This window comes from Notolepis coatsorum (genome assembly GCF_963971535.1).
Source record: "Notolepis coatsorum genome assembly, chromosome: 16".
NCBI lineage: Eukaryota > Metazoa > Chordata > Actinopteri > Aulopiformes > Paralepididae > Notolepis > Notolepis coatsorum.
This window is the reverse complement of record NC_140180.1, coordinates 84,846,309-84,873,155: the sequence shown is the minus strand read 5'-3', so window position 1 is coordinate 84,873,155 and position 26,847 is coordinate 84,846,309. Positions and strand designations below refer to the sequence as shown.

At 42.1% G+C, this 26,847-nt stretch overlaps 1 protein-coding gene across 1 annotated transcript; it reads left to right on the top strand.

The window, feature by feature from the left end:
• The first annotated feature begins 766 nt into the window (after window positions 1–766).
• On the top strand, window positions 767–21,688 carry LOC311243351 (mitochondrial nicotinamide adenine dinucleotide transporter SLC25A51-like). The gene is made up of 2 exons (XM_084332552.1): window positions 767–870; window positions 17,788–21,688. The coding sequence occupies exon 2, from the start codon at window positions 17,858–17,860 to the stop codon at window positions 18,770–18,772; it is 915 nt and encodes a 304-aa protein (XP_084188678.1). The 5' UTR covers window positions 767–870; window positions 17,788–17,857; the 3' UTR covers window positions 18,773–21,688.
• Window positions 21,689–26,847: the final 5,159 nt, after the last annotated feature.

The window sequence follows — 26,847 nt, the reverse complement described above, 5'->3', positions numbered from 1 at the left end:
CAACATCGGTTCAACGTAGAGAAGAGTAAACAGCACGGGTAAAGTGATCTAGCGGCTCAAACAAGGGACTAAACACACTTTCACAATTATGCCACATCAATGTGGACCGCCCTACCCACTCACTACCCACTTTCAAAACCACTCTCAAAGAACACCTACGGGAGACTGCAATTCGAAACTGGCCCCTGTAAATGTCCTAACCCAACCCCCTCCAATGTACAGTAAATTACCTAGTATGGTTTTGTCAATATTCCAATGTACAGTTTTGCTTGTTTGTATAGTGTTTCCCCCCCCCTCCAATGTACAGTAAATTACCTAGTATGGTTGTCAATATTCCAATGTACAGTTTTGCAGTTTTTCCCCCCAACCCCTCCTACCCAACCCCACCCAACCTCCTCCAATGTACAATTTTTACGTCAAATGTATACTCCCTTTTCTGGACTATTTTTGTATCACAAACAGTACTGTATTTGCAAATCTGGTATGTCATAAATGTATAGATGTAGCAGTACTGTCTATCTGTATGTCATGTATGTCATATATGATGATGAATTGAAAATGGGGGACCCTGATGTAAACAAGACGAAAGTCTTTCTCTGGTCTGCATCCCCTTAACAATTGTGTGTATTGGGCTGTACTGTACTGTACCCATTCTGCAATCTGTTAATAAAGTTTTCAATCAATCAATCAATCAATCAATCAGTTATCCGAGTAATCCCTGATTATAGTAACTGTTAGTGTGTATCGATCACACTGCGCGTGCGCACCGGGCTGCCCTGCTGTCAGCTGCCGTGTTGAACTACAGACAGACAGACAGAGTGTTCGTGTCGAACAGGAGCCGTCAGGAGGACGACGTCTGGAGGACACACGGCAAGTAATGTCCGACTCGTGACCTCGACGACGACAAACTAAGCGGTCATATAGTGCTGTTTGCCGTTCAATGTTAGGGGTGTAGAGAGCAGCCTGGCTCTGTTGTGAAATCTACCAGCTTTTCGTGCTAGCAGCTAACGTTACCTTACCTAGCATAATGCTAGCGAGGTATAGCCAGACATGTTGGATCGTCTGTTTTAGAGTTATATTCCTCTATTGGCTCTATAGCTAGTCAGCATGCTAGCTAGTAGCTACCCCCCCTCCCTTGACTCTAGCTAATCAGCATGCTAGCTAGTAGCTACCCCCATTGGCTCTATAGCTAGTCAGCATGCTAGCTAGTAGCTACCCCCATTGGCTCTATAGCTAGTCAGCATGCTAGCTAGTAGCTACCCCCCCCCCTCCCTTGACTCTATAGCTAATCAGCATGCTAGCTAGTAGCTACCTCCCCTCTCTTGACTCTATATAGCTAATCAGCATGCTAGCTAGTAGCTACCCCCCCCCCCTCCTATATAGCTAGTTGGCATGCTAGCTAGTAGCTACCTCCTCCTATTGGCTCTATAGCTAGTAGTAATGTTATCAATGGATGATTATCCCCCCCCCCCCCCCACAATAATGTTGTTGTGACCATGTGTTCTCGGACATATGTAACTGACTGAACATAGCCATGGCATGCTAACAGGCTTCTAGCTAGCCAGCGTTAGCAACAGTTTGCAGAGGGCGTTGCCAAACGTTCCCCTGCCCTGTGCACTCATGCTGTCTTTTATGCCATAACGTCCAACGAGATATGAACTGTCACCCGGAGATTTGGTTTGGAACTCCGACTCAGAGCCGAGAAGATTAGAGGTAGTTAGTGTGAATCAGTCACTGTGTGACCTCTAGTCTCCCATCAGTTATTTCACTACCATCTCACTCAACTATATTTAGACGAGTCCATACGCACTGCATGTTATTCATATTCTAGCAGTAACTTTGAGCTAAGTCTTGGTCTGTTAAATAAAGTTTTCATTCATTCATTCATTCATTCATTCATTCATTCATTCATTCATTGATTCTCTCCGCCAAAGTTGTGTTTGTCTAGTCATCAATCAGATGGACGTGATGGTCCTTTTAGACACAACAGTAGATAACTTAAAGGGGACATGAATGAATGGAAACTTTATTTAACAGATTGCAGAATGGGTACAATACAGTACGGCTCAATACACACAATTGTTAAGGGGATGCAGACCTGAAAAAGACGTTTGTCTTGTTTCCATCAGGGTCCCCCATTTTCAATTCATATAGACATTTATGACATACACAACATACATGACATTTATGGCATAGGGACATATAGGTATTTAGTACTGATACATTTGTGACATAAACGGTATTCAAATATACAGTACTGTTACCCCTAGATCCTGACAGAGTATATACATATGATGGGGAGGAGACTGTCTATTAGGAGGTGGTGGGGGTTTTGGGCATTTACGGTGGCCAGTTTCGAATTGCAGCCTCCCGTAGGTGCTCTTTAAGAGCGGTTTTGAATGTGGGTATAGGGATTCACATTCCTTTACAGCTTTGGGTAGGGCGTTCCACATTGATGTGGCATAATTGCGAAACGTGTTGTTTAGTCCCTTGTTTGAGCCGAATCTGGGTTTAACATGATTTGTTGAGCTTCCTCTGGTGTAGTAGTTGTGGTATTCACTGAATATTTATTAGCCTAGTCATTAGGGGTGGACGGTATGGTCTAAAATTTATATCACGGTATAATTTGAAGCATAGACGGTAACGGTATATATCACGGTATCATTGTTTCCGTTAGAATAATTTTTTTTGCCTGATAGGCAGGCTATATAAAGAATGACATCCTCAAGGCATGTAGATTTATAATATTTTAACTTAAAACTAGGCTACTTTTGCGTATAAAGTCATTATATTCCAAATAAAATAAGTCCCGAGTCCGTGCTGCTCCCATTGCAAACAGCCGGGCTGGATGCTGGATTTTGATAGAAGCATATGTAGCTGCAGAGCCGCAGAGCCAGCGGCGCTTTCAGGTCTGGTCACAGCTTTCAGCCGTTGGGTGGGGGGGCGCTGTTGAGCGGACCTGACCTGAAAGCGCCGCTGGCTCTGCGGCTCTGCAGCTGCATGCTATTCGCAAATCCACTGCTGCCGCCGTCCTCCCATCTATGGTCCTCCCGGCTCCCGCTGCAGCCTGCAGCCGTCGTTATCATAACACTACACGCATATCATAATGTTTACAGCAAACTGTAGTTGATCACCAGGTATGTTTTATTAACGTAGAATAATTCATATAAGAAAAACGATAGGGACATTTCTTACCTTTCTCCACTGGTTAAAAATGCCAGGAACTGAAATTGAAACTTCCTGTGCGCCGCGGTGATATGTGTTTATTATGAAATGACAATTGCGTGTTGACACGGCCACTGCGCGAAGCCTCCTAAATAACTTTTTCCAGTTTGCACATATCTATTATCTATGACTAATTCTATCTATTTTTAGGGGCAAAATGCGATTGAAATAGTCGCGCTGTGGTTACATGACGTCATTGCTATTTTAGAGCTACTCTACCGGTTACACGGTATAGTCAAAATCCATACCGTAGAGCAAATTAATACCGTTTATACCGTATACCGTTTATACCGTCCACCCCTACTAGTCATAATAATTTGTTATTAGCCTAGCTAACTCCGTATCTTGGCTTACCTGCAGTGGACGTGGATGGAGAATGGAGATGGAACACTGCGAGCAAAGCAGTAGAAAACGGCGCATTTCTGCAGACTAATGTTATGTTTTGACAACAGATGTTTTGACAAATTGCTTGTATTGCCACCCTTACTGGCAAATGTTTTATTGCACTTGTGGCAACGTGCGTCGTCTGCATCGACTTTCGTAAAGTGTACCCAGACTTTCGTGCGCTTTGCTCTCTCCGCCATGACGAGCGCAGAGCTCGGTCTGTGTGTGCTACGCTTCAGCAGCACGGCGCCACTGACTGGCACCTCCCTTAAGTACCTGCGTGTGTGTATGTGTGAGTGAGTAATAATGGCTCGCTGCGGCTCGCTTCTCGTGCAGAGACAGAGAGAGGAGAGATAGTTCGCAACGTTTAAATTCCTCGAAAAAAAAAACTCATAGTAATAATAATTTCTAGAGTATCGATAGCAGTACCGATAACGTCGGAGCTTATCAATACTCTGTTTTTTTTCTAATTTAGTACCGGTTCCCGTTTAGAACCAGGGTCCGGGGGCATCCCTAGGCGTGTCCCTCTCACGCAGACCCTCGCCGCTGAGAGATCGCGCTGTGCAGGTGAAAAGATGCGACGGCTGCCTCCTGTGGGAGGCATGGTCTAACAACGTTCGAGACAGGGGAGGGTAGAATTGGACAATACGAAATTGGGGACGGGAGAAAAATGGGGAGAAAAAGTAGATAAAAAAAAAAGTTTCAAGTTTCTTTATTAGTTGTCATACAGAAGTCAGCGTTTCCGTTAGCCGGTAATTACCGGTATTTGACCGGCAAAATATGTTGAAGTCCGAATATTTAAATCTTAATGTCCGGTAAAAATAATTCCTCTAAGCACAATTTTATTATTTGAATTGTATTAAAATCGGCTAAAATTAAATAGCCTATGCGATGAACGAAACAATAATTCCATTTTCAGTTTAATTGTTGCTTCACTCTGATAGGATGGCGCCGCTCAGATGTGAAACTTATTTTTCTTTTTTTTTGAGCCTGCACGCTCTGGCCACCATAACGACAAACAGGTATACAAGGAAGAGAGAGAGATGGCGAAACAAGCTAAGCTTAGTAAATATTTCATGAAACCAAGCACAAGCAGGTCTAATAATGACAACGAAGATGAGTCTTCTGAACTTGAAGTCACAGAGACCGCTGACGCTGATGCCGTGGTGGCTCCCGCGGAAAAGAAACAAAAATGTCGAGCGTACTTTTACTATTAATTTATTGATTGAACCAAAAAGAGCATCCCCAGTCTGCTGCTACCGTTGCGAGCCTCGCCTGTTCCAATGGGGATCTATTAAAGTCGAACCAGCAACTAAAGTCGCTGTTCTCGCAGCCGTCGCAGGTACAAAACGGATAGGCACAACGAGAGACGGGGTGAGTGAGTGTTGACATTTTTAATCATATGCAACTGTTGGTTGACTGCCGTGTCACATAGTAATGCATATTATTGATTATAACTAAATGTAGGCTATAACCTATAATGAAATTAACAAATGCGTTACACGCATGTGGCTCGTCCTCTCTGCATGTGGCGACGAGCTAGCAAACGAGGCAATGTGATGATCAACTACAGTTTGCTGTGTGTGAAGTTGAACATTATGATATGTGTGACGTGTCTGATACAACGAGGTGAAGCGATGTCTACTCGAGATTCATTTGGGGGTGCGTGTGACAGAGCTGCTGCAGCGCAAGCCTGCGGGGCGGGAGCTTGATGCTGGTAGCGTATCGCACTAACTTGAGAGGCGAGAGATAGTAATTTGATTCTGCAAATCAATTTCTCATTCTTCGCTTGATGTAATTAATACACATGTCCAATTATAACGGAATTCGTTAGCTCATAAAAATGTGATTATAATAGACTGCTGTTTAAAACTCTGACCGGAATATCTCGAATATGTCCGGTGATAGAAATCTTGCAGGACACCCAGACCGGCACGAATATGTTCTAACGGAAACGCTGACAGAAGTACAGAATACTTTTATATAAAATGCTTCTTTCTGTTTTGCTCCAGAGATTGTGCTAGATAAAAATAGATAATTTAAAAAAGTATAGTAAGTATAAAATAGAAGTCAAGTACGTGTACGTAGAAAAAAGTGTTCAATATATATACAATGTACAATGCAGAGTAGAAAAGTAACTGAGTTACAATACAATATACTATACAGTACAATGCAGAAATGGGATGAGGTACAATTTAGGTACAATTTACAGTAAGGTGTAATGAGGTATGGGTTGTAGTGCAAATTCTTTGCCAATAAATATAAAGTGTGTTTAGGTGTTCTAAAGTGGGTGCAGCAGTGAGTTTGTTTGTTTAAAGGGAGTGTGTGCATGTGGATGTGTGTGCTGTGAGTCCATTTGATGGTTGTTACGATTGTTCATTGTTCAAGCCTTGTTCATTGAGCAATCATTGTTCATTGACCATCCTGATGGCCTGGGGATAGAAGCTCCTTCTGAGTCTCTCTGTGCTTGCCATGAGACTCCGGCAGGGCTCTACAGTGCGACCATATTGCTCGCATATGCCCCTAAAAATATGTGTGTGCGAACCTCAAAAATCAATTACGCGCACGGTGTGCAAGTGCAGATTACAGCCTCAGTCGTACTTTTTATTTCTCCGCTGAGAATCGTTAAAAAACTACAAGTCCCACATTGCACTCAAGCCAACGGTCCAATCACAGTAGAGTGAAGTGACTGGTTTCATGGGAAATAAAGCAAATGACCAATCGGAAGCTCTCATTTTGCTTGTTTACTTCCTGAAACTCCGCCATTGCGATCAGGGCTCTCGTTTTCCGAGACACTAACTTATTATAGTCTCTCTCTCTTACCAATAGCAATAGATTTTAGAACACCTAGATTTATCGATAGCAATAGTAATATAACGTTAATGCAACAAAACGAATGCCTTGCTTTGTTAATCATAACGTTGATGCAGTAGCGTATGTCGGTGTGTTTGCTGTAACAGACATGACAATAACATAACGTGTACACATTAAAATTGCGATAATCTATTCTAACATTTTCAAATCGATGCAGTTGAATTTCCCCCTTAGGATCTATGCATTGTTACACCCCTACACCAAAGTCACTGGCCCACTGTGTATCTGTGTGTATAATAACTTGGCTAGCGTTATCAACAGCAGAGATGGGCAATAGGGTCCAGCTGCAGCGCCGGACGGCCGGAGTGCAAGCGGTGTGATGTAATTGGCAGACTCGACTGTCAATCAATGGTCTACCTGACACGCAAACTCATAAACAATGTTTCTGTACTGGAGGTGTACAGTATTTCAATAGGCAACCCTGAAAGGATTATTTTTCTAGAAGAGCAACACAGCCAAAACATAGGCATTGTATGCATAAAAGGGGCTAAAGTTAAAGGGGAACTCCACTTTTTTTGGAAATTAGCTTATTTAACATCTTCCCTGGAGTTAGACAAGAAGATGCATACCTTTTTTGTCTCTGTGCGTGCATTTTAGCTTTGGGAATAGACGCTCCGTTAGCATAGCTTAGCTTCATCACTGGAAGTGAGGCAGGACAGTAGCCTTACAGTGCCTTACAGTGTATTGCAAGGTCTGACATTGACCAAACTTGATATGCATGACCTTGGTGGGCTCTAGGTCAACTCCTGAAAAGGGGGTCAATGTCAGACCTTGCAATCAAAAGTTAGGGGGCGCACTGAAATTATGGCAAGGGTTATTAGCCCCCTAACTTTTGATTGCAAAGTCTGACATTGACCCCCTTTTCAGGAGTTGACCTAGAGCCCACCAAGGTCATGCATATCAAGTTTGGTCAATGTCGGACCTTGCAATACACTGTAAGGCACTGTAAGGCTACTGTCCTGCCTCACTTCCAGTGATGAAGCTAAGCTATGCTAACGGAGCGTCTATTCCCAAAGCTAAAATGCACACACAGAGACAAAAAAGGTATGCATCTTCTTGTCTAACTCCAGGGAAGATGTTAAATAAGCTAATTTCCAAAAAAAGTGGAGTTCCCCTTTAAGTGACTGAACCTTTTGTAGCAGTAGTTTGATTTGATAGTTTATTTGATAGGGACAGCACATGTTAATGAACATCAAGTACAAAATACAAAATGTAAACATGCAGGGTTGTAGCAAGAGCTAATACACGCATGCACGCACAGTACAAAAATATTTTGGGTGCTCCTAAATTTCTTTGTGTGCTCCTAAATTTTTTCATTTAGGAGTGCTCCTTGGGAAAAAGGTTAGCGTAGAGCCCTGTCCGGTATCGCTTGCCTGACCGCAGCAGTTCAAAGAGGCAGTTTTTTGGGTGGCTGGAGTCTTTGATTATTCTCTTCGCCTTGCCCATGCATGCACCGCTTGTTGTAAATGCCTTGGAGAGTGGGAAGCCCCCCCTCCAATTGTGCGTTCGGCTGAACGGGCCACTCTCTGTAGTCTGCTGCGGTCTTGTGCAGTGCTATTCCCAAACCAGGAGGTGATATTGCCAGTCAGGATGCTCTCTATTGTGCATGAGTAGAAGTTCTTGAGGATCTTCTGACTCACGTTGAACTTCCTTAAGCGCCTAAGGAAGTAGAGGCGTTGTCGTGCCTTCTTGATAACACTGTCAATGTGTTTGTTCCATGTCAAGTCCTCGGATAAGTGGACTCCGAGGTACTTAAAACTGTTCACTCTCTCAACCGGTGCCCCATCGATGCTGAGGGGGCTGTAGTCCCTGACCCCCGACCTCCTAAAGTCCACAATCATCTCCTTTGTTTTGCTGACGTTCAGGGAGAGCCAGTTCTCTCTTGACACCATCCCGCTAGAACCTTAACCTCCTTCAGGTAGGCCCTCTCGTCGTTTGCAGAGATCAGGCCCACCACTACTGTGTCGTCAGCAAATTTGATGATTGTGTTGTTGTTCCGCTGTGCCACGCAGTCATGTGTGTACAGGGAGTAGAGGAGGGGACTCAGGACACAGCCCTGGGGGGCCCCTATGTTGAGAGTGATTGATGAGGAGGTGCAGTTGCCTGCTCTCACCACCTGGGGTCTGCCCGTCAGGAAGTCCTTGACCCACTGGCAGAGGTTATAGTTCAAGCCCAGGTCCTTGAGCTTGGCTATGAGTTTGGAGGGGACTATGGTATTGAATGCTGAGCTGTAGTCGATGAATAGCATTCTCACATAGTTCCCCTGCCTCTTGTCCAGGTGTGATGCTGCTGTGTGCAGCACATGGGCTATGGCGTCCTCCAGGACCTGTTGGGGCGGTATGCAAATTGCAGGGGGTCCAGGTTGATGGGGAGGGAGGAGCAGATGTAGCCCTAATTCACTAGCTTCTCAAAGCACTTCATGGCTATGGAGGTGAGAGGAGAGCTACAGGGCGGTGGTCGTTGAGGCAAGTGGGAATGGATTTTTTGGGTACAGGGATAATGGTGGACTTCAGACAGGGATGGGTACCGAATTCGGTACTTTTGAGGTACCAAACCGAAACACGTCGGTACTACAGAGTATTGATTCAAGTGAGATACAGATTTTATTTTTATTTTTTTTATGTCAACGTTCACACGCACAATATATGCTTACCTAGGATTTGACTTGATTCAACAACAAAGCAGTCTGAGCAATGGCAAGCCGAAAACGGTCGAAATTGTAGTTATTTGAAGTTTGGATATTTTTTTCACGACTGAGGTAGGTAAATAAAATTTCTTGAGACTAAAGTACAGAAAAAAGGTACCGTTGGGTACCGGTATCGATTCACAGGTACCCTAAATGTGAAAGGTACCCATCCCTAGGTGGGGATGACAGCCTGTTCTAAGGACAGGTTAAATACCGGGGCCAGTTGGTCGGCACAGACTTTTAGGACGCGGCCGGGGATGCCGTCCGGTCCGCGTGAATGCTTTACCCAACCCAGTTGTGTTTCCGCGTCTCTGATTGGCCAGGTCATGTGACATGTACGCCCAATCGTGGGACCGCAAGTGTCTACACTGGTTAAGCTTAGGCGCTCTTTCGAAGTTGGTTAATGTTAGAGTTTGTCTTAGAGCATGGCGATAGAACGCCTGCCCTTCTTTCGACGGTTAAGCTTAGGCACTCTTTCGGAGTTGGTTAAGGTTAGCGTTTGTCTTAGAGCATGGCGATAGAACGCCAGGTAGTTTGCAGGCTGTTAGACCCGGAAATAGGCGCAGAACTTGCTGTCCCACGAAGCGCACATGTCACATGACCTGGCCAATCAGAGCGCAAAACTCGCACCCGGAAACACAACTGGGTTGGGTAAAGCAAAGCATACACACGTCCGGTTCCCCACCTTCCTGATATTCACTCTCTTAAAGGTCCTCCTCACCTCATGTTCTGTTATCCTGAACACTGAATCTCCATCAGCAGCGCCCCCCTCCCCCCCTCTATTGCAGTGGTGCTGTTATTCCCAGCCTCAAACCTCGCATAGAAGGTATTGAGATAATTTGCTAAGGAGATGTCACTGTTCAGTTTGAGGGAGGTGCTTTTGTAATCTGTCATCGTTCTGAGGCCCTGCCACATAGCTCTAGAGTCAGCCTGTTCATATTGAAGTTAAATTTTATCCCTGTAGTGTAGCGCCTTTTTGCTTCTATTACTGCCCTCCTAACGTTGTATCTCGCCACCTTGTGGTCATTCATGTTGCCTGCCACAAGCCCGCCGTAGGCTGAGGTGCGCGCCTTCAGAGCTTCGCGGACAGATTTGTCTACCCAAGGCTTTTGGTTTGGGTAAACTCTAATTGTGGTAGTGGGGATTGTTTCTTCCATTAAAGTACAAACAAAGTCCAGCACTGTCTCTGTGTAGTCATTAATGTTATCTGTGTTATCGCGGAACACACTGACACTCCAGTGACATTCAAGTGCAGCTTGGAGCGTCTCCTCTGATTCTACAGACCATCGCTGCACATCTCGCAATACTACCGGGGCGTGCTTGAGACTTTGTTTATATTTTGGTAAAAGAAAGATGGCGTCATGATCAGATTTGCCGAAACCACTAGCAGCTTGAGACTTATAGCCACACTTAAATTGCGAGTAGCAGTGGTCTAAATATATATGTGTGTGTGTGTTTGGCTAAAGTGGATAGAAAACACAGTACTGTGCAAAAGTCTTAGGCACCCAATAGTTTTTATATAAATAGTATAGTCTTAGATGTAAATCCATTTTTTTTATTAGTGTGTCAGTAGACTACTCTTAGTACATTTTCATTAAATTATTTTTTAAAGCATCTTCATGGTTTAATAATGCAAACATGTTGCAGGGACTTATTATAATCATCATATTGGCATGACTGTATGCATCAAAGGGTTAAATCAAGCATTTTTAAGTGCTTTAGAGGAAATGTCAAAATATTGCGATATATATCGTGTATCGTGATATGGCCAAAAAACATCGTTTAGAGGCCATATCGCCCAGTCTCTCTATCTCTTTCTCTGTGCCAGTCGCTGACTGTGTGGATAACTGTCACTCAAAGTGCTTATGGGCAGAGCCAGGCCAACACAGCCTGAAATCCAAAGTGAGAAAAATGTGGCTTTTGAGTACTTGATTAGAAATATAAAACAATGATTTTTTTTTAAATAAAAGCTTACAGATGTGTTCAATAGACTCACAGGAATTGTGTAAAGTTGCCCAAATAGTGCTAGGAATAGCAATGCATGTCCCCTTTCATTTAACCCAAAAGCTGAATAGCCATAAGTCATTCTGACTGCTCACATTACTGTAATTATAATTTACATAATAAATACAAATCTAAAAAAGCTTTGTTAGGATTAGAGCTGTGAATCTTCACTGGCCTCACGATTTGATTACGATTCAGCTGTCCACGATTCGATTTGATTCTACGATGCATCTCGATAATATATTACATCTTCAATTTTATAATCTATATTACTGCACATGGCTACTTTTTCATCAATTAGTACTTAGTCTTTCCCAGCGGAACACAAGTTACTTAACGTTACACAGGTCACGCTATGCATGCTTAGCTTGCTAACAGTAAGAATATAGCAGGAGCCGTCTGCCAACAAAGATGTTGTTTAAACAAATGTATTCACATAATGGATTACCATCCAAACGTTATTGAAGACCCCTGTGACCAGCAGTAAGTAGTAGTAAGTCTAACTTTTCATAACCATTTTTGACCGCAGCAATATGGGCAAATGTTCTACGTTATATGCATAAATGTAGCTGCCATACCAGTGTTTTACCCCTTCAGAAGAATACAAAAAAAAAAAATTAATACCGTGATATATACCGTTACCGTCTATGCTTCAAATTATACTGTGATATACATTTTAGACCATACCGTCCAGCCCTAAGTGGACAACAGTGTGATGACAGACACACCATCTAAAACCTATGGTCTCAAAATGACCTCTGGCCTTTCTATGTAGAAACACTCAACTCTTTTGTGTTTTGTAAATTTAATCTAAAAACAATGTTACACAAAAGTCAAGGACCTTGTACCTGTGTGGCTTTTATTTCAACAAAGCTACGTTTTCTAAATTCAAAAACTGTAAAAAGAAATTACCGCCCTGGCCATTCTAGTGTCAGAACGTTTTGATCTTGTCCCCTTAACTGCACTCTTTACACAGAGTGCACTAGGGGTGGGACGATACATCGATCCAGATCGATACATCGATGTAATTATCAACAATCGAATCGGATCGATGCGATGTAATAAGATCGATTCATATCGATACTCTTATTTTGAAAATCCTGTGGCGAGTCTCATATCTGCCCAAGAACAACAGCAGTAGCTTCGTGTGTGTAGATGTTACAGCATAGCATTCTCCCTTTCTGTGTGTGTGTGTGTGTGCGCGCGTCTTTGGAAAGACAAGATGAGGTCAGAGGAGTTTGATGTTTAAATGTTATTTAAACATAAACAATATAATACATAATAAATGTAGGCCTATACATGATCATGCAACATCAACAAATTGTTGTAGGAACGGTTTGGGAGAGGGAGGTTGTGAGTTTTGAGTTCCAAAAAATGTAGCTTAAAGTTTAAAGCTCAATATATAAAAACGTGGCACTTTACAGTGAACAGGAGGTCTATTTGTATTAAAAACAATAGATTGATTTTCCTTTAAATGTCTGGAAGAGCTCAAAAATACAAATGTCAAATGATATTTTCATTACCTTTTTTTTGTTGATCTAAATGTTACCGATTGTGTTAAATGGGCATATGATATCATCTCATATCGATCGCAGGCACCTGAATCTAATCGTATCGTATTGTATCGTGAGAGACTTTGTGATATCGGCAAATATCGTATCGTTGTCCAAAGAATCGATATCATATCGTATCATGATGAAACTGGTGATTCCCACCCCTAGAGTGCACAAAGGCAAAAGAGCCTCTCCCTTTCACTATCGTCTCCCATGAGCTCTGGTACAGTAGGTTATGTATTATGTAAGACCCTTTATCAGTAGACTGTTGGTCCTAGTAACAACAAGTCCGTTCCAGACAGGGAACAGGCCCATGCTGCATAGTTCCACCTCTTCATGGTAAAGTACAAAGACTCATAAGATTTATGACTATCACTGTGACATGGAATCCTTTGTCCTAAACATCAGACAGACTAATGTGTTGAAATAGTTAGTGGCGCAGTTGACTGTGCCATATGTGGTATGTGCGTTGCCAATTAGTTGCAGAACCATTATTTTGTTATTGATTAATCTGTCAATTATTTAATCGATTAGTCGATTAATCTAAACAATTAATTAACCAGAAAAAACAATTGATTCAATTTGCAATTGGACATTTTAAAAGTATTGACAGCGGTGCTGCTCTCCTTACTTCCTACTGTACATTAGTAGGGTGAGTAACCTAAATGCCATTACTGCTTTTTATCTATTAACTCATTATAGCTACTTTATTATCTTGAAATAATATAACATCCACCAGTTACTATGACATCAGTGTTTCCCCTAGGATTTCTTGCAGGAGGGGTGGTAGGCCCTCGAAACTACTAGTGTTGTCGCGGGGCGCGCGTGTCACGGATACGTGGTGTCAACAGTGTCATCATAGACGCACACAGTAAGGCGGTTGTTAGTATCGGTGCATTTCTCTACACCGAGTTGAAATGAAACGATTGCACATAAATTAGGTAAATAAATATTGACAATATTTCAAGGGCCTCCTGGTAGCGTAAGTCCCCAACTGGGGGACCATTGATGGAAACCCTCATGCAGGCTGCAAGATGCTCCCCCTGCAGCCTGTTGCGAAGGTCTGTCTTCACATGCAAGTAGCAGATGAAGATGAGACACATAACACATTAATTTTAACATAAATGAGCATGTTTCTTTAAATCTAGAAGTCGGAAGGTATTGGATTTATATTTATTTTGTACTGCTAGTTAATGTATTGGCAGGGTTTTTATTTAACATTTTACTATACACATTTAAATAAAAACAATGTGCATCGATAGTAGAGTTGTTCTGATACCGATACCAGTATCGGAAATGCCTCCGATACAGCCTAAAATGCTGGTATCGGTATCGGCGAGTACACGTCCAAGTCTACCCTCCGAGTTCGATCCCATATGACGTAATTCATCAACAACACGCGCGGTATCCTCCTGCTGAGAGTGAGCATTATAAAACAAACATGTTTTTAATCGACGTGAATTAAAGTGTCAATGCTGTCAATTTTAACAGCAGATACTTTCTTAAATGCCATCATCCCGACAGCGGTGTTGACGGGGAGCTCTGATGTGTTTGCTTGCTGGTGTTATTAGCATTAGCTGAAGCGCTAGCTGAAAAGCTAGTTTTAGCTTAACGTTACCTTGGCTAAAGTTGGGGCTATTCATAATCCAGCAATAATGGCTGCAGACTTGCAAACAAAGTACAGCAAGTTGACAAAGGAGTATTCCAAGGTAAATCACTTTCACCAGTAAGTAAGTTTATTATTTCCATCTAGCTCACGTTAACGTGGCTAACGTGTCGTCGCTGATTGACCTCTCGCACACAATTAATGACATGTTGCGGACAGCCATACCGGTGACAATGTTTAGCTTTTAGTGCCAAAGGATAAGAGTCTGAGGCGGAGTCTCAAAAGAGAATGTTGAATATTTATTTTGCATCGAAAATCACAACATACACACGCTACTACTAGCCAGAGCCTCTGCAGACTCTGAAGACTCTGAAGTCCTAGAGAAGATAGTCCATGAACAAGTCCAGGAATATGCAAGCAGCCATGACCTCCTGTACGACCTCCAATCCGGCTTTAGGAAGTCTTACTCTACTGAAACATGTCTTCTTTATCTTACAGACAGTATCAGGAGGGAGATAGATTCAGGTAAGCTGTGTGGGCTAGTTCTTCTAGACCTACAGAAGGCTTTCGACACAGTGAACCATGACATACTGCTCTCCAAGCTTAAGGCCTTGGGTATGTCTGAGACAGTGGTCAGATGGTTCTCTTCCTACCTTGCTGATAGGGTGCAGCGGGTCGAGGTCAGTGGCACTATGTCAGAGGCCAAGCCCATTGTATGTGGGGTCCCACAAGGAAGCGTGCTAGGACCTCTCCTTTTTTTACTGTACATAAATGACATGTCAGCAGCATGCTCATGTAACTTGTTTTTATTTGCAGACGACTCAGCCCTGCTAGTCTCACACAAGGATCAGAACACACTAGAACAGATGCTAGGTGAAGAACTTGCAGGGGTCAGCAGGTGGCTTTCGGACAACAGGCTTTCTCTTCACCTAGGCAAAACAGAGGCAGTACTATTAGCCTCCAAGCCCAAGCTCAGGAAAGCACGGGAGTTTAATATCCAGCTAGGAGCTGTAACCCTAAAACAGCAAAAAAAAGCTAAGTATCTAGGCTGTATGATAGACGGGAGCCTAGATGGGGAGGCTATGGCCTCCCAAGTACTGGGCAAAGTCAACGCCCGCACCAGGTACCTAGCTAGGAAAGCCAACCTCCTTGGCAGAGATAGCCTCAGGCTATTAGCAAATAGCCTAGTACTCTGCCACTTTGACTATGGTAGCGTATCGTGGTTCGAGGGCCTGTCAGTGAACATAAAAAAGAAGCTTCAGGTTTCCCAAAATAAGCTAGTAAGGGTGGTAATGGGTCTTGGCCCTCGCACCCACATAGGGAGGAGTCACTTCCAGGAGCTAAACTGGCTTCCTATAGAGGCCAGAGTTACCCAGCTCAGACTGAACATAGTGCACAATATTATAAACCAAAGGTCCCCTAGATACCTCCAAAACTACTTCACCCCGGTCAACGAATCCCACAACCACAGAACTAGAGCAAGCATAGCAAACCGGCTGCCCTTGGGGGGGAAGGACGACGGGATGGGTTAATCGCAGATACGCATTGTATGCATGGTTCGCATGTGTGCCAAATGGTGACCTCGGAGCAGGTCCTAAATTATTATTATTATTATTATTAAACCTGAAGCCTGCTTCTTTCCGATCGAAACTGGGCCAATGCTCCCTTACTTTCTCTGGAGCCCAGGATTGGAACAAGCTGCCTCTCCCCATCAAGCAGAGCTTGAGCCTCCACAGCTTCAAGAGAAGCGTCAGGAAGTGGCTCATGGACAGAATAGAAGAATAGCCCCCTATAGTTTGAATGGGTTTCCAATCAGTTTTTAGTTATTGTGGGGTATACAATTTTAGCAATAGGTTAGTCTTTTAATGTTTTAAATGTTTGAGTTTTGTGTTATTGTCAGTTTTTAGTTATTGTGGGGTATACAATTTTAGCGATAGGTTAGTCTTATAATGTTGAGTGTTGTGTTATTGTCGTGTTTTTTTTTTTTTTTTTTTGTTGTGGCCTAACAGCCCTGGGACCATGACGGAAATAAGGGTTTTACTCTTTCTCATGTTATCCTTTGGATCCTTGTTGTGTGTTTTTAATCCATCAATAAAAAAAAAAAAAAAAAAAAAAAAAGACTGGATAGCAAGTGCAACAACGTATAACGTCTGTGCGGAACGAATGTCCCAACAACCTTTCCGTGGGTGAACTCATTGAGCATAGTTGTCAATTAATGATACTAATACTAATCTATACAATCACCTGTTGTTGAATAAATACCATTACTTTCTAGTTATTACTAAAAAATAGGGATGCCCCGATCACGTTTTTTGCCACCGATACCGATCACCGATCGTCGTGAGCCATATCGGCCGATACCGATCCGATACAGATTGTTTTTGATTAAAAAGAAATTAAAAATTATTTTATATAAAAAGTTTTTTTTTATTTATTTTTTTTTATATAAAATATATATATTATATAATTAGACTTGTACTTGTATTATCTGCGAGACATCGCCACCACGCAACAAGTCAAAATGCTCACTATCTGCAAACAGCTCCACTGTCTGTGTGTACTCTAGTAGCCCAGCTCCAAAAAGGATTCTCCGGCGCTGCAGCGGGACCCCATTGGTAACGTTAAGTGCTTTGGTCATTTCACATTCAGCAAGCCCTCAGCTCGAATACGCATTAAATCAATGTTATAAGACATTGATATCAAGAGCTATCTGTATCTACTGCTAGCCGGCTAGATGACGTTAAGACAGAACTTTAGTTCAATGGGACATTTCGTTTTGAACAGTAAACGAACGTCAGCTAACGCAAGCTAACTGAGGTATGAACATGAACTACTAGACTTTCTGGATCATTTGTTGATATCAGGAGCTATCGGTAGCTAGCCGGCTAAATACCGTTAGACAATGCCTACTAAACGTGAATAGTTGACTGGGTAATTTTGTTTAAACAGTAACGATAGCTAGGTAGCTAACGTTAGCGCAGGTCGAATGCAGTGCACTACAGACTCGAGCAGAGGAGCCGCACCTCTTTGTTTACAAACTCTACACGGGGGCGGGCGGGGCTAGGGAGGAGGAGCAGCGGCAGTTTGCAGGTCGTGTGTGTCTGAGACAGACAGCGAGTGAGAGCTTCGCTTGATCGGTTTCCGCTATCGGCGAATATGACTAATTATCGGAATTCACAGATTGCATATTTATACCGAGTATCGGCCGATAACGATCGGTGGCCGATCGATCGGGGCATCCCTACTAAAAAACAATATATATATAAAACAGTATCTGTAGCTGGGGGGAAAAAGTTTTATAATTTATGTAATATAATATATATATTTTTAAATGTATGCACTGGTATCGGATCAGTATCGGTATCGGCCGATACCCAAAGCTTGGGTATCGAAATTGGATCGGAACATCTCTATTGGCATGTATCACTGAACAGTTGTCTCTCCCTCTGTCACAGGTTAAAGATCATCTCAGACGTGGTGTGGAGGTGATGCTGGATGCGTAGGCCGTGGTGCTGCTAGCCTCCCATGGCTGTTACCACCATGGACCCAGAGTCAGCCCGGACATCTCGGCCCCAGGGCTCCCTGCTGCCCGGCGGGGGTCTGGGCGCCAGGTTGGGGCCTCGAGGGAAGCACTACGTCTGCGGCTCTATCGCGGCCTTCACCAACATCGGGGTGACCTTCCCCATTCAGAAGGTGCTGTTCCGTCAGCAGCTGCACGGCATGCTGGCGTTGGATGCGGTGCGGCAGCTCCAGAGGGAGGGGCTGAGGAACCTGTATCGAGGCCTGCTCCCCCCGCTGCTGCAGAAGAGCACCACCGTGGCCATCATGTTCGGCCTGTACGAGGACTTCTCCCGGGTCCTACTGGACCAGGCCAGCGGCACCGGAGTTCCCGAGCTGGCCACGCGGAGCTTTGCCGCGGTGCTCGCCGGGACCGCGGAGGCCACCCTGACGCCGTTCGAGCGCGTGCAGACTCTGCTGCAGGACCACCGGCACAACGGGCGCTTCAACAACACGGCGCACACCTTCCGGACGCTCCTCTCCGAGTACGGGATCAGGGAGTGCTACCGCGGCCTAGTGCCCGTGCTGCTCCGCAACGGCCCCAGCAACGTGCTGTTCTTCGGCCTCCGCGGGCCCATCAAGGAACAGCTCCCGGAGGCCTCCAGCCACGTGGGCCACGTGGTCAACGACTTTGTGTGCGGGGGGCTGCTGGGAGCGGCACTCGGTATCATGTTTTACCCGCTGAACGTGGTGAAGTCGCGGGCACAGGCGCAGGTTGGCGGCGCCTTCCGGCCCTGCGGGGAGGTGCTGCTGACAGTGTGGAGGGAGAGGGGAGGCAGCCTTGTGGAGCTCTTCAGAGGAGCCCATCTCAACTACCACCGATCTCTGCTCTCCTGGGGCATCATCAACGCTACCTACGAACTGCTGCTGAAGGTCATATGAGACGGGACGCTGGGGATTAAAGACATGGAGAGATACCATGGGGATTAAAGACATAGAGAGAGATGAGAGGCAGAGGGACATTTCTGTATGAAGAGGTATGGCCAGTTTGTTGAAGAAATGGACCCAACTCTGACACTCAAAGAGGTCCCATTGTACAGCACTGCAGGCGGGCCGCTGGGTTTCCTGTGACGATGAAAATGTTGTTGAACTTTGGTAGTTAGAACCTTTGGTTGTATAACCTTCTGGATGGTATGAGTCCATATACTGGTTCCTCTTCATCAGTTGCTCCTGTGGTTGAAAAGAGATTCACTTTATTCTTTTCCTTGTTCACTTGCACAGGTATTGAAAACGGGAGTCTCAAAATTAGGGGTGTCGTGATTAATCGACTGAATCAAAAACATTTTCAAAAAACAACTGCATCAAAGTTTCGGAACATTTCATTGGTGCCAGAGTGTCTAGTCAGTTAAATGTTCCAAAGCATCTAGTCACTTAACAGGGGTTCTCAAACTTTTTTATACCACAAACCCATTTTATTTAGGATTTCTTTTGGCGACACCACTCCTGACCGCTCCAACCGACCTGTAGGAGTCGCTGTCCACAACGTCCAGATTACCACCCATCGACTTCCACCCCTTACTCTGCCAATTGAGTTAGTATGACGGCCGGCCCAAGCCGGAGGCAACGCCAACAGCCGGATTCGAACCCGGTGTCTCTTGCGTTGGTGACGAGCACAATGTCCGCTGCGCCACCCAGCCGCCCGGTATATACCTTTTTGATTTGGAAATAATATAGGTTTCAGGCGAGCAACCCGAACGATTTGCGCATATGCATATAACACGTCATATCTCGCAATCTAGAAAAAAATACTGGATTATTTTGAAAAGGGGCTATGTTTAGCGTGGAATAGGGCACAAACGAAAGTATGTAAAAATGAACTGGTTTGTCAGTGTTGGACTATAAATAGTGCCTGTCAAATGAGCCATACTATTGTCTCCATAGCTATAATGTAGAATATACGATGGGTCCGCAAACATCGTGAAAATGGTCAATAACGCTGGCGCCATTGAGTAAAGATGGGAAAACAGCGTGGCTGTCTGAGTTAAATTAATTGATACAAAGAATTCTAACGGAGAACACAAAGTAGATCCTGCTCATTTATGTAACCAGTTCTTGTGCAAGGACTCACTCCCTCTGCTGAGGTTTAAAGTAATAATCTCCAACATTGTCATATAAATGTCTGTTTTGTTTAAATATGTCTACTCTATTTCCAACTGATTCTACTTATAAACCAGTTAATGCATGTTTTTACATTTGTTCTTGGCTGTTCTAAAACACTGGTGTCTGCCTGGTAGGATATTCGGAAATGAATAACATAATGTTATTGTAAGAATATGCTATTTAGTATTTTAGCAGGAGCCACTTTATCTGTGTTGCTTTGTGTGGAACAAGTATGATTTTGAGACACTGATTGCAATACGAATTCAAGTGAATATATATATATATATATATATATATATATATATATATATATATATATATATGAGAGAGGGAGAAAGAATCGGATTCTTCGTTCGCCACACACAGGCCACAGCAGCAACTGATGATGCTGCGTGTTAGTCCATTAAATTATGTTATGGCAGGTAGCTGTGCAACCAAAGGTTCTACCTAAGTTCAACATTGCTTTAAAGAGGAATGTCGCCCATTTAAGAATTTTCATATGTTCAGTCAATATTTGTGAACATGAGCCACTCTCTTCTAACGCTTGACATCAGAGAGAGAACCCTCCAATCTTACATCCCAGTTACATCACTGATCGGTGGGTTCTCTCTCTGATTTCTAGCTTTTGGAGAGAGCGGTGTATGTTCACAAATACTGTCTGGACGTCCCGCGGCACAGGAAGAAAAATGGCAGCCTCTTTAAGTCGCACTACAGACCGTGGCCAGCGGTCAGTGTAAAGATAACTGCCTGTCATTGTGACCACTTGCCAACGTTGCTGTATTGAAACAAGATCCACACTTAGGCCTAGAGAATACTTGTGCCAGGGTCCAATTGAAATGCCCACCTTTTTTATGTACAATAGTTTCGGGGAGCAAAATTAAATGAAAGATTCTTTTTGTGCTGAACCTTGAGCTAAAGTGAGTTGTCTGGATGAGGTGTGCTGTACGTCAGTGTGTACGTGCTGTACTTTTCAGAGTTCCTTTTTTGTGTATGTACAGTATGTGACCAAGAGCACTTCTATCTAGAATTGTTCATTGTCATTTAATTGATTGACTCACATGATGATTTATTATTATATTATGTCCATATAGCTTTGATGAAACTGATTCATGGTTAAATCCTAGCTTTGGTGGAACTGATTCTTGGTTAAATGTCCTAGCTTTGGTTGAACTGATTCTTGGTTAAATTTCCTAGCCTTGGTGGAACTGATTCTTTGTTAAATTATTATCCCCTTTGCGCATTTGTGCTTTTTTCAATCTTTGGCCTTACACACCTATATGTAACTTGGTCCTGTAGGTTTACCTGAAAGTTTATTACAATAAATATAAACCTGTATTTAGATCTGTATTTATTTACAGGAATTTCCACTTCACTCACTTGATGAATCAAATGCCAATCAAATCATTGATTTGTTTTGAAATTGAAATGTAAATCTTTTTTGTCAAAGATGTCTGCTTATTTTCTGAAGTGCTACTTGTAATGCGTATGTGTGGTGGTGTTGTTTTTTTTGTTTAGTTTGGACAAGTGCCCACTGTTGTATGAGTCAGTAAACAGTTATATAACAACCACCACAACCTGTCTGGTCTTTATAGAGTAATATAATTCTATAACAACCACAACCTGTCTGATCTATAGATAAAACGTACAGTTCTATAACGACCAACCTGTCTTTTTCTTTCTTTTTTTATACTTTATTGTGTCAAAGAAAGTCACTTTACATTTAGGTATAGTATGTGTACACACATACACATACATAACTGCACATATCCATACTTGCATACACACACAAATGTACATACGCTTATTTTAAAAATCTGACACTTTTTTTAATTTTTTTTACCCATCACCTATACAAAAACGAGACAAAAACACAAACAAAAGGGGGAGTACCAGTATAGATCCTGGACTGGTAAACCTATCCATCCATGGTATACATCTAATATCCATCCCTACTCGTCCCCACATACATACAAATAATAATAATAATAAATAAATAAAAAATGAAATAATAGAAGAAGAAAAAATTAAGTAAAAAAATAAATAAGTAAAAAGGCTTGAATTTTCATTGTAGGTGTAGGGGTGTTCCCCAACAATTGAGTAGTAGATCAAGGATAACTCTGCCTACTACTACTGCTACCCTAGTTTTCTATTACTGTTTCATTGTTACTTGGATCCTCTTCTCAAAGACTCATCTGTCTGTCATCCAATACCTTTCCATAGTTTAAAGAGACCCCATCTTTTTCCCAGCATATTTTCATTCTTATTGATTTTGTAGGTTACCTTTTCCATACTATATATGTCCTCTACAGTTTCTAACTAGGGATATCCGATATTATCGGCCTAACGATATTGGCATTCAAATGTGATATAAAAAATTATCGGTATCTGTTAAAAAAAATCCTTTTAAATTTTTTTTTTTAAATATTTATTTAACCTTTATTTACCCAGTCAAGCAAGTAAGAACAAATTCTGATTTGATTTATTGTCAAACGTATGCATAATGTTGTGTTAATTCCACGACAAGAGATATGTAATGTTAATTACCTGAAATTATTCCGTCTTTGGCGGGGGGGGACCCTGCATATATCGGTATCAGTTGATATCGGTATCGGAAATTAAGAGTTGGACAATATCGGTATTGGTAAAAAAGCCAATATCGAACATCCCTATTTCTAACCATTTGTTTACTTTCTGGGGTTCAAGTTTTTTATATGTATATATATATATAGAAATAAAGATAAAAACTTACTTGATATAGTACAACATATTCTCTTTTCTTTACTTTACTTTACTCTATCCATTTTTTACTTTACCCTGTTTGGCCCGTTCTCCATATCCAGGTGAGTTGTTATTGTTGGCTTTCATACGGTCTATCTATTGTACTTAAATGGACATAATTGTGAATAAGACAGGAGCCCTGTTTGCTCAAGAATGTTAGTGATGTCTACCATACAGATATGGGCAGCCTTTTGTCCCATAACCATAGCCACACTCACCATCTGGTGGCAGGGGTTAATGATAACCCCTCTTTCCACATAACCGTAATAATGTGGAATATCTCCTGTAACCGTTTAGAGGTTGCAGAAATTGGAAGTTCACTGTTGGGTGTTATGTTTGTGTTTTATGTTTGTGTTCTTGTACACAAAGTTTCAGTTATTTATGTTTTTCTTTGGTTAAAGGTTTTGAATACATATAAAGGGAGAAAAGGGCCTCAAAAACAGTGCAATGGGGAAACTTAAATTAATCTCTCTTGATACAAATGGCCTAAATAACCCAATAAAAAGGAAGAGGATACTGCAAAAAACTTAAGAAGGAAGGAGGAGAAATAATCTTCCTTCAGGAAACACACTTGACCAAAGTGGAACATGCAAAGTTGGAGAAATTAGCCTCAGCCCAAGTATTCTTCTCCTCTCACACATCAGCAAAAAGAGGAGTGGCAATCCTCATAAAAAATAACCTCACTTTTAATAAAGAAAAATGTATCCGCGATAAGGAAGGAAGATATGTGTTGGTAACTGGGGAAATAGAAGAACAACAAATAACTTTTAATGTCTACAATCCGCCTGGAAAAGGAGCAGATCTAATGAAAATAATTGTATCCTTGATAATGACAGAGGTGAAGGGAACACTCATAATGGGGGGAGACCTCAACCTGGTGATGAATCAGAAGGTAGACACCCAAAGTAGAATAAAACATCAATCAGAACAAGCAGCAGTGTTATTAAGAAAAACCCAAATAGAGTTGGGACTTTTGGATGTTTGGCGTTGTCTGCACCCCCAAGGCAAGGCCTTCACCTTTTATTCCAATGCAAATAAGGTCTATTCAAGACTAGATTACTTCTTTATGTTTAAAAATTAGATTTTGTTTTTTGATCTACTTTTTTCTCCCATTTTCTATTTTTCTCCCATCCCAATTTCGTATCGTCCAATTCTACCCTCCCCTGTCTCGAACGCTGTTAGGCCATGCCTCCCACAAGCCGGCTGCAATGCGGATGAAGCCTTACATCACGTGTCCCCTCCGGTACTCGAGGAAGCAGCCGTCGCATCTTTTCACCTGCACAGCGCGATCTCTTAGCGGCGGGGGTCTGCGTGGGAGGGACACGCCGCCCCCGTTGCTTCCTGATTCTGCTGCGCAGGCGCACCAACCGACCTGTAGGAGTCGCTGTCCACAACGTCCGATCCCCACCCATCAGCTTTCCCACCCCTAACACTGCCAATTGTGTTAGTATGAACGACCAGCCACGCTGATAGCAATGCGGAGAGCTGGGCTCGAACCCAGCGTCTCCTGCATTGGTGGCGAGCACCTTGCGCTTATTTAAAAATGAGATTTCAAAGGTCACAAAATGTGAAATATGACCTATAACTATAGCAGACCATGCACCAATCATAATGGAATTAAACTTGAAGATTGAACGAGGGGAAACTGTTTGGAGGTTAAACAACTCCCTATTTGGCGACGACATTCATCCTGGAAAAAGAAGCAAAGAGATAGAGAAAAGATGGTACTGGAAAACAAAGTAAAAAAACTACAAGAAGAACATGAGAAAGGGAGGAACAAAGAAGTACAGATACAATTGAACGTAGCTAAAAAAGCATTGGAAACTATAGAAATACATGACATTGAAAAGAATCTCATGCAAACGTATTATGACAACAGCCCAAAAGCACTGAAAATATTAGCATTTAAACTAAAGAAACAGAAAGAAAAAACTGCAATAGCCACTATCATGGATAACAACTCCACATATAAGAGGGGGAAATCAAAAATAGCATTATGTTTTAAGGATTATTATCAAAACCTCTACACTCCAGAAGTAATATATATAGGTGTGGACCACAACCTGTCTGATCTATAGATAAAACATACAGTTCTATAACAACCACAACCTGTCTGGTCTTAATAGATAACATATACAGTTCTATAACAACCACAACCTGGCTGGTCTTTATAGGAGAGAGAGTTAAATCATTTTGTGTCAAACCATCTCATTCAGTTATCTTAGTTTAGTCCCTAGGTGTGACTGATTACCTAAACCATTTGGTTTCACTTTATTTGAGGTATACTGGATACCACAGCTGCCCTTAGTTAATTAATTCATTAGTCATTAGTCAAGTCATTCTGGACTTGGTCAACCGAGACATACTGTAGTTAGTCAATCGTTTAATGATTTTTAGCTGAAAGAGTTATTTTCATCTCTAGTAAGCAGTAGCACTACACGATTAAATATGGCAAACTTTTTACAGGTTTGTCTAATCAACCAATCGATTAGTTTACAAAGTACTATGTCTATTAGCCGTCTTAATAATTTCTTTAGTCAAGTGTAGCCCTAGTGTTTTCTTTTGTAAGATCTCAGAAAAGGCAGTTATTAAATTAAAGGTGGTTAGGCCTCTCATCCATCTTGCTGTAAAAAGGAATGACAAATTAAAGCAACATTTCCTATTCACATCTGTTACTAGCCCTGGTCAATTTAGGATAAATGGTCTTCTTGTAATGGATTGGTTCAGGGTCACACCCTGCATCATACCTGCTGCCAGAGGCTCCACTACTGTACTTGGGAATATGACATGCATTGCTAATTCAATGTATACCTATACTGACTTCACTGTAATCATAACTACCTACCTCATCCTATAGTCTACCCTTATAACTCTGTATGATAGCCATGCACAGTAATACTGTATATAATATGTATCCACATTTGTCTGAATATATTCCTGTTTACATTCCTATATATACTATACTATATTTGTATTTATCCCATACCTACTCTTAATATTTATACCACTGGCCAGTATGGCGTACTACCATAGTGTATTTATACCTGTATCACTGTACATAATATTGTAACACTGTACATACACCAGATCAACATATTTACTCAGTACTCATTTATATATATATTCCATTTTAACCTGTTGTACACTGTATATTACTATTGCACTTTACTGTTACATTTGCACTCTGGTTGGATGTCGAACTTATTTTCATTGTACTGTACTTGTGCTGTATGATGACAAGACAATATATATATTAATCTAATCTAATCACCACCCCTTTATAGACACAAACTGAGTTTATTTATTTTTTTACATATGAAAACATTGAAACCTAATTTAACAATAACATATTGATTGCGATGATTGTTCTATTGCCTCTGCCATGGAGGCTATGGTTTCAAATATTTCCTGTGACAAAATGGCAACCAATGTAATAAAAAAAAGTCAACCAACAAACAAGATTCTTGTACCGGATCTCCTCTCTGGTAAACAAGAATACCCTTTTTTTTTTTTTTTTTTTAACAAATGTTTTTTATTTTCCTAACAAGAATACCTTGAAGACTCTAACAGGAGCACTCATTCAAGGGTACTATGACTATGCTTGCACCTCATGGTACCAAAGCACCTCAAAGGCCCTAAAAACAAGGCTACAAACATCACAAAACAAACTGGTCAGACTACTGCTTGGCCTTACTCATAAAACCCACCTTACCCCTACACATTTCTGTATATCTGTATGTCTTGTATGTCATAAATGTCCTGATGAATTGAAAATGGGGGACCCCGATGTAAACAAGACGAAAGTATTTTTCTGGTCTGCATCCTCTTAGCAGTTGTTTTGTATTGAGCTGTACTGTATTGTACCCATTCTGCAATCTGTTAATAAAGTTTTCAATCAATCAATCAATGCTAGTGTGCTAATTGTTCCTAATCCTTCTGTAGTGAGCGGTGTCTGTTGAGCCTACATGACTGACCAGGGTTTCCTCGTCTGGTATCCAAATAGAACAAACAAATATCTAACAATAAGGAGGAGGAGGAGGAGGAGGAGAAGAAGGAGAAGGAGAGAGAGAGAGAGAGAG

Bases quoted from the DNA above. Each gene is read 5' to 3' on its own strand.
- LOC311243351 (XM_084332552.1), top strand. From the start codon at position 17,858: ATGGCTGTTACCACCATGGACCCAGAGTCAGCCCGGACATCTCGGCCC.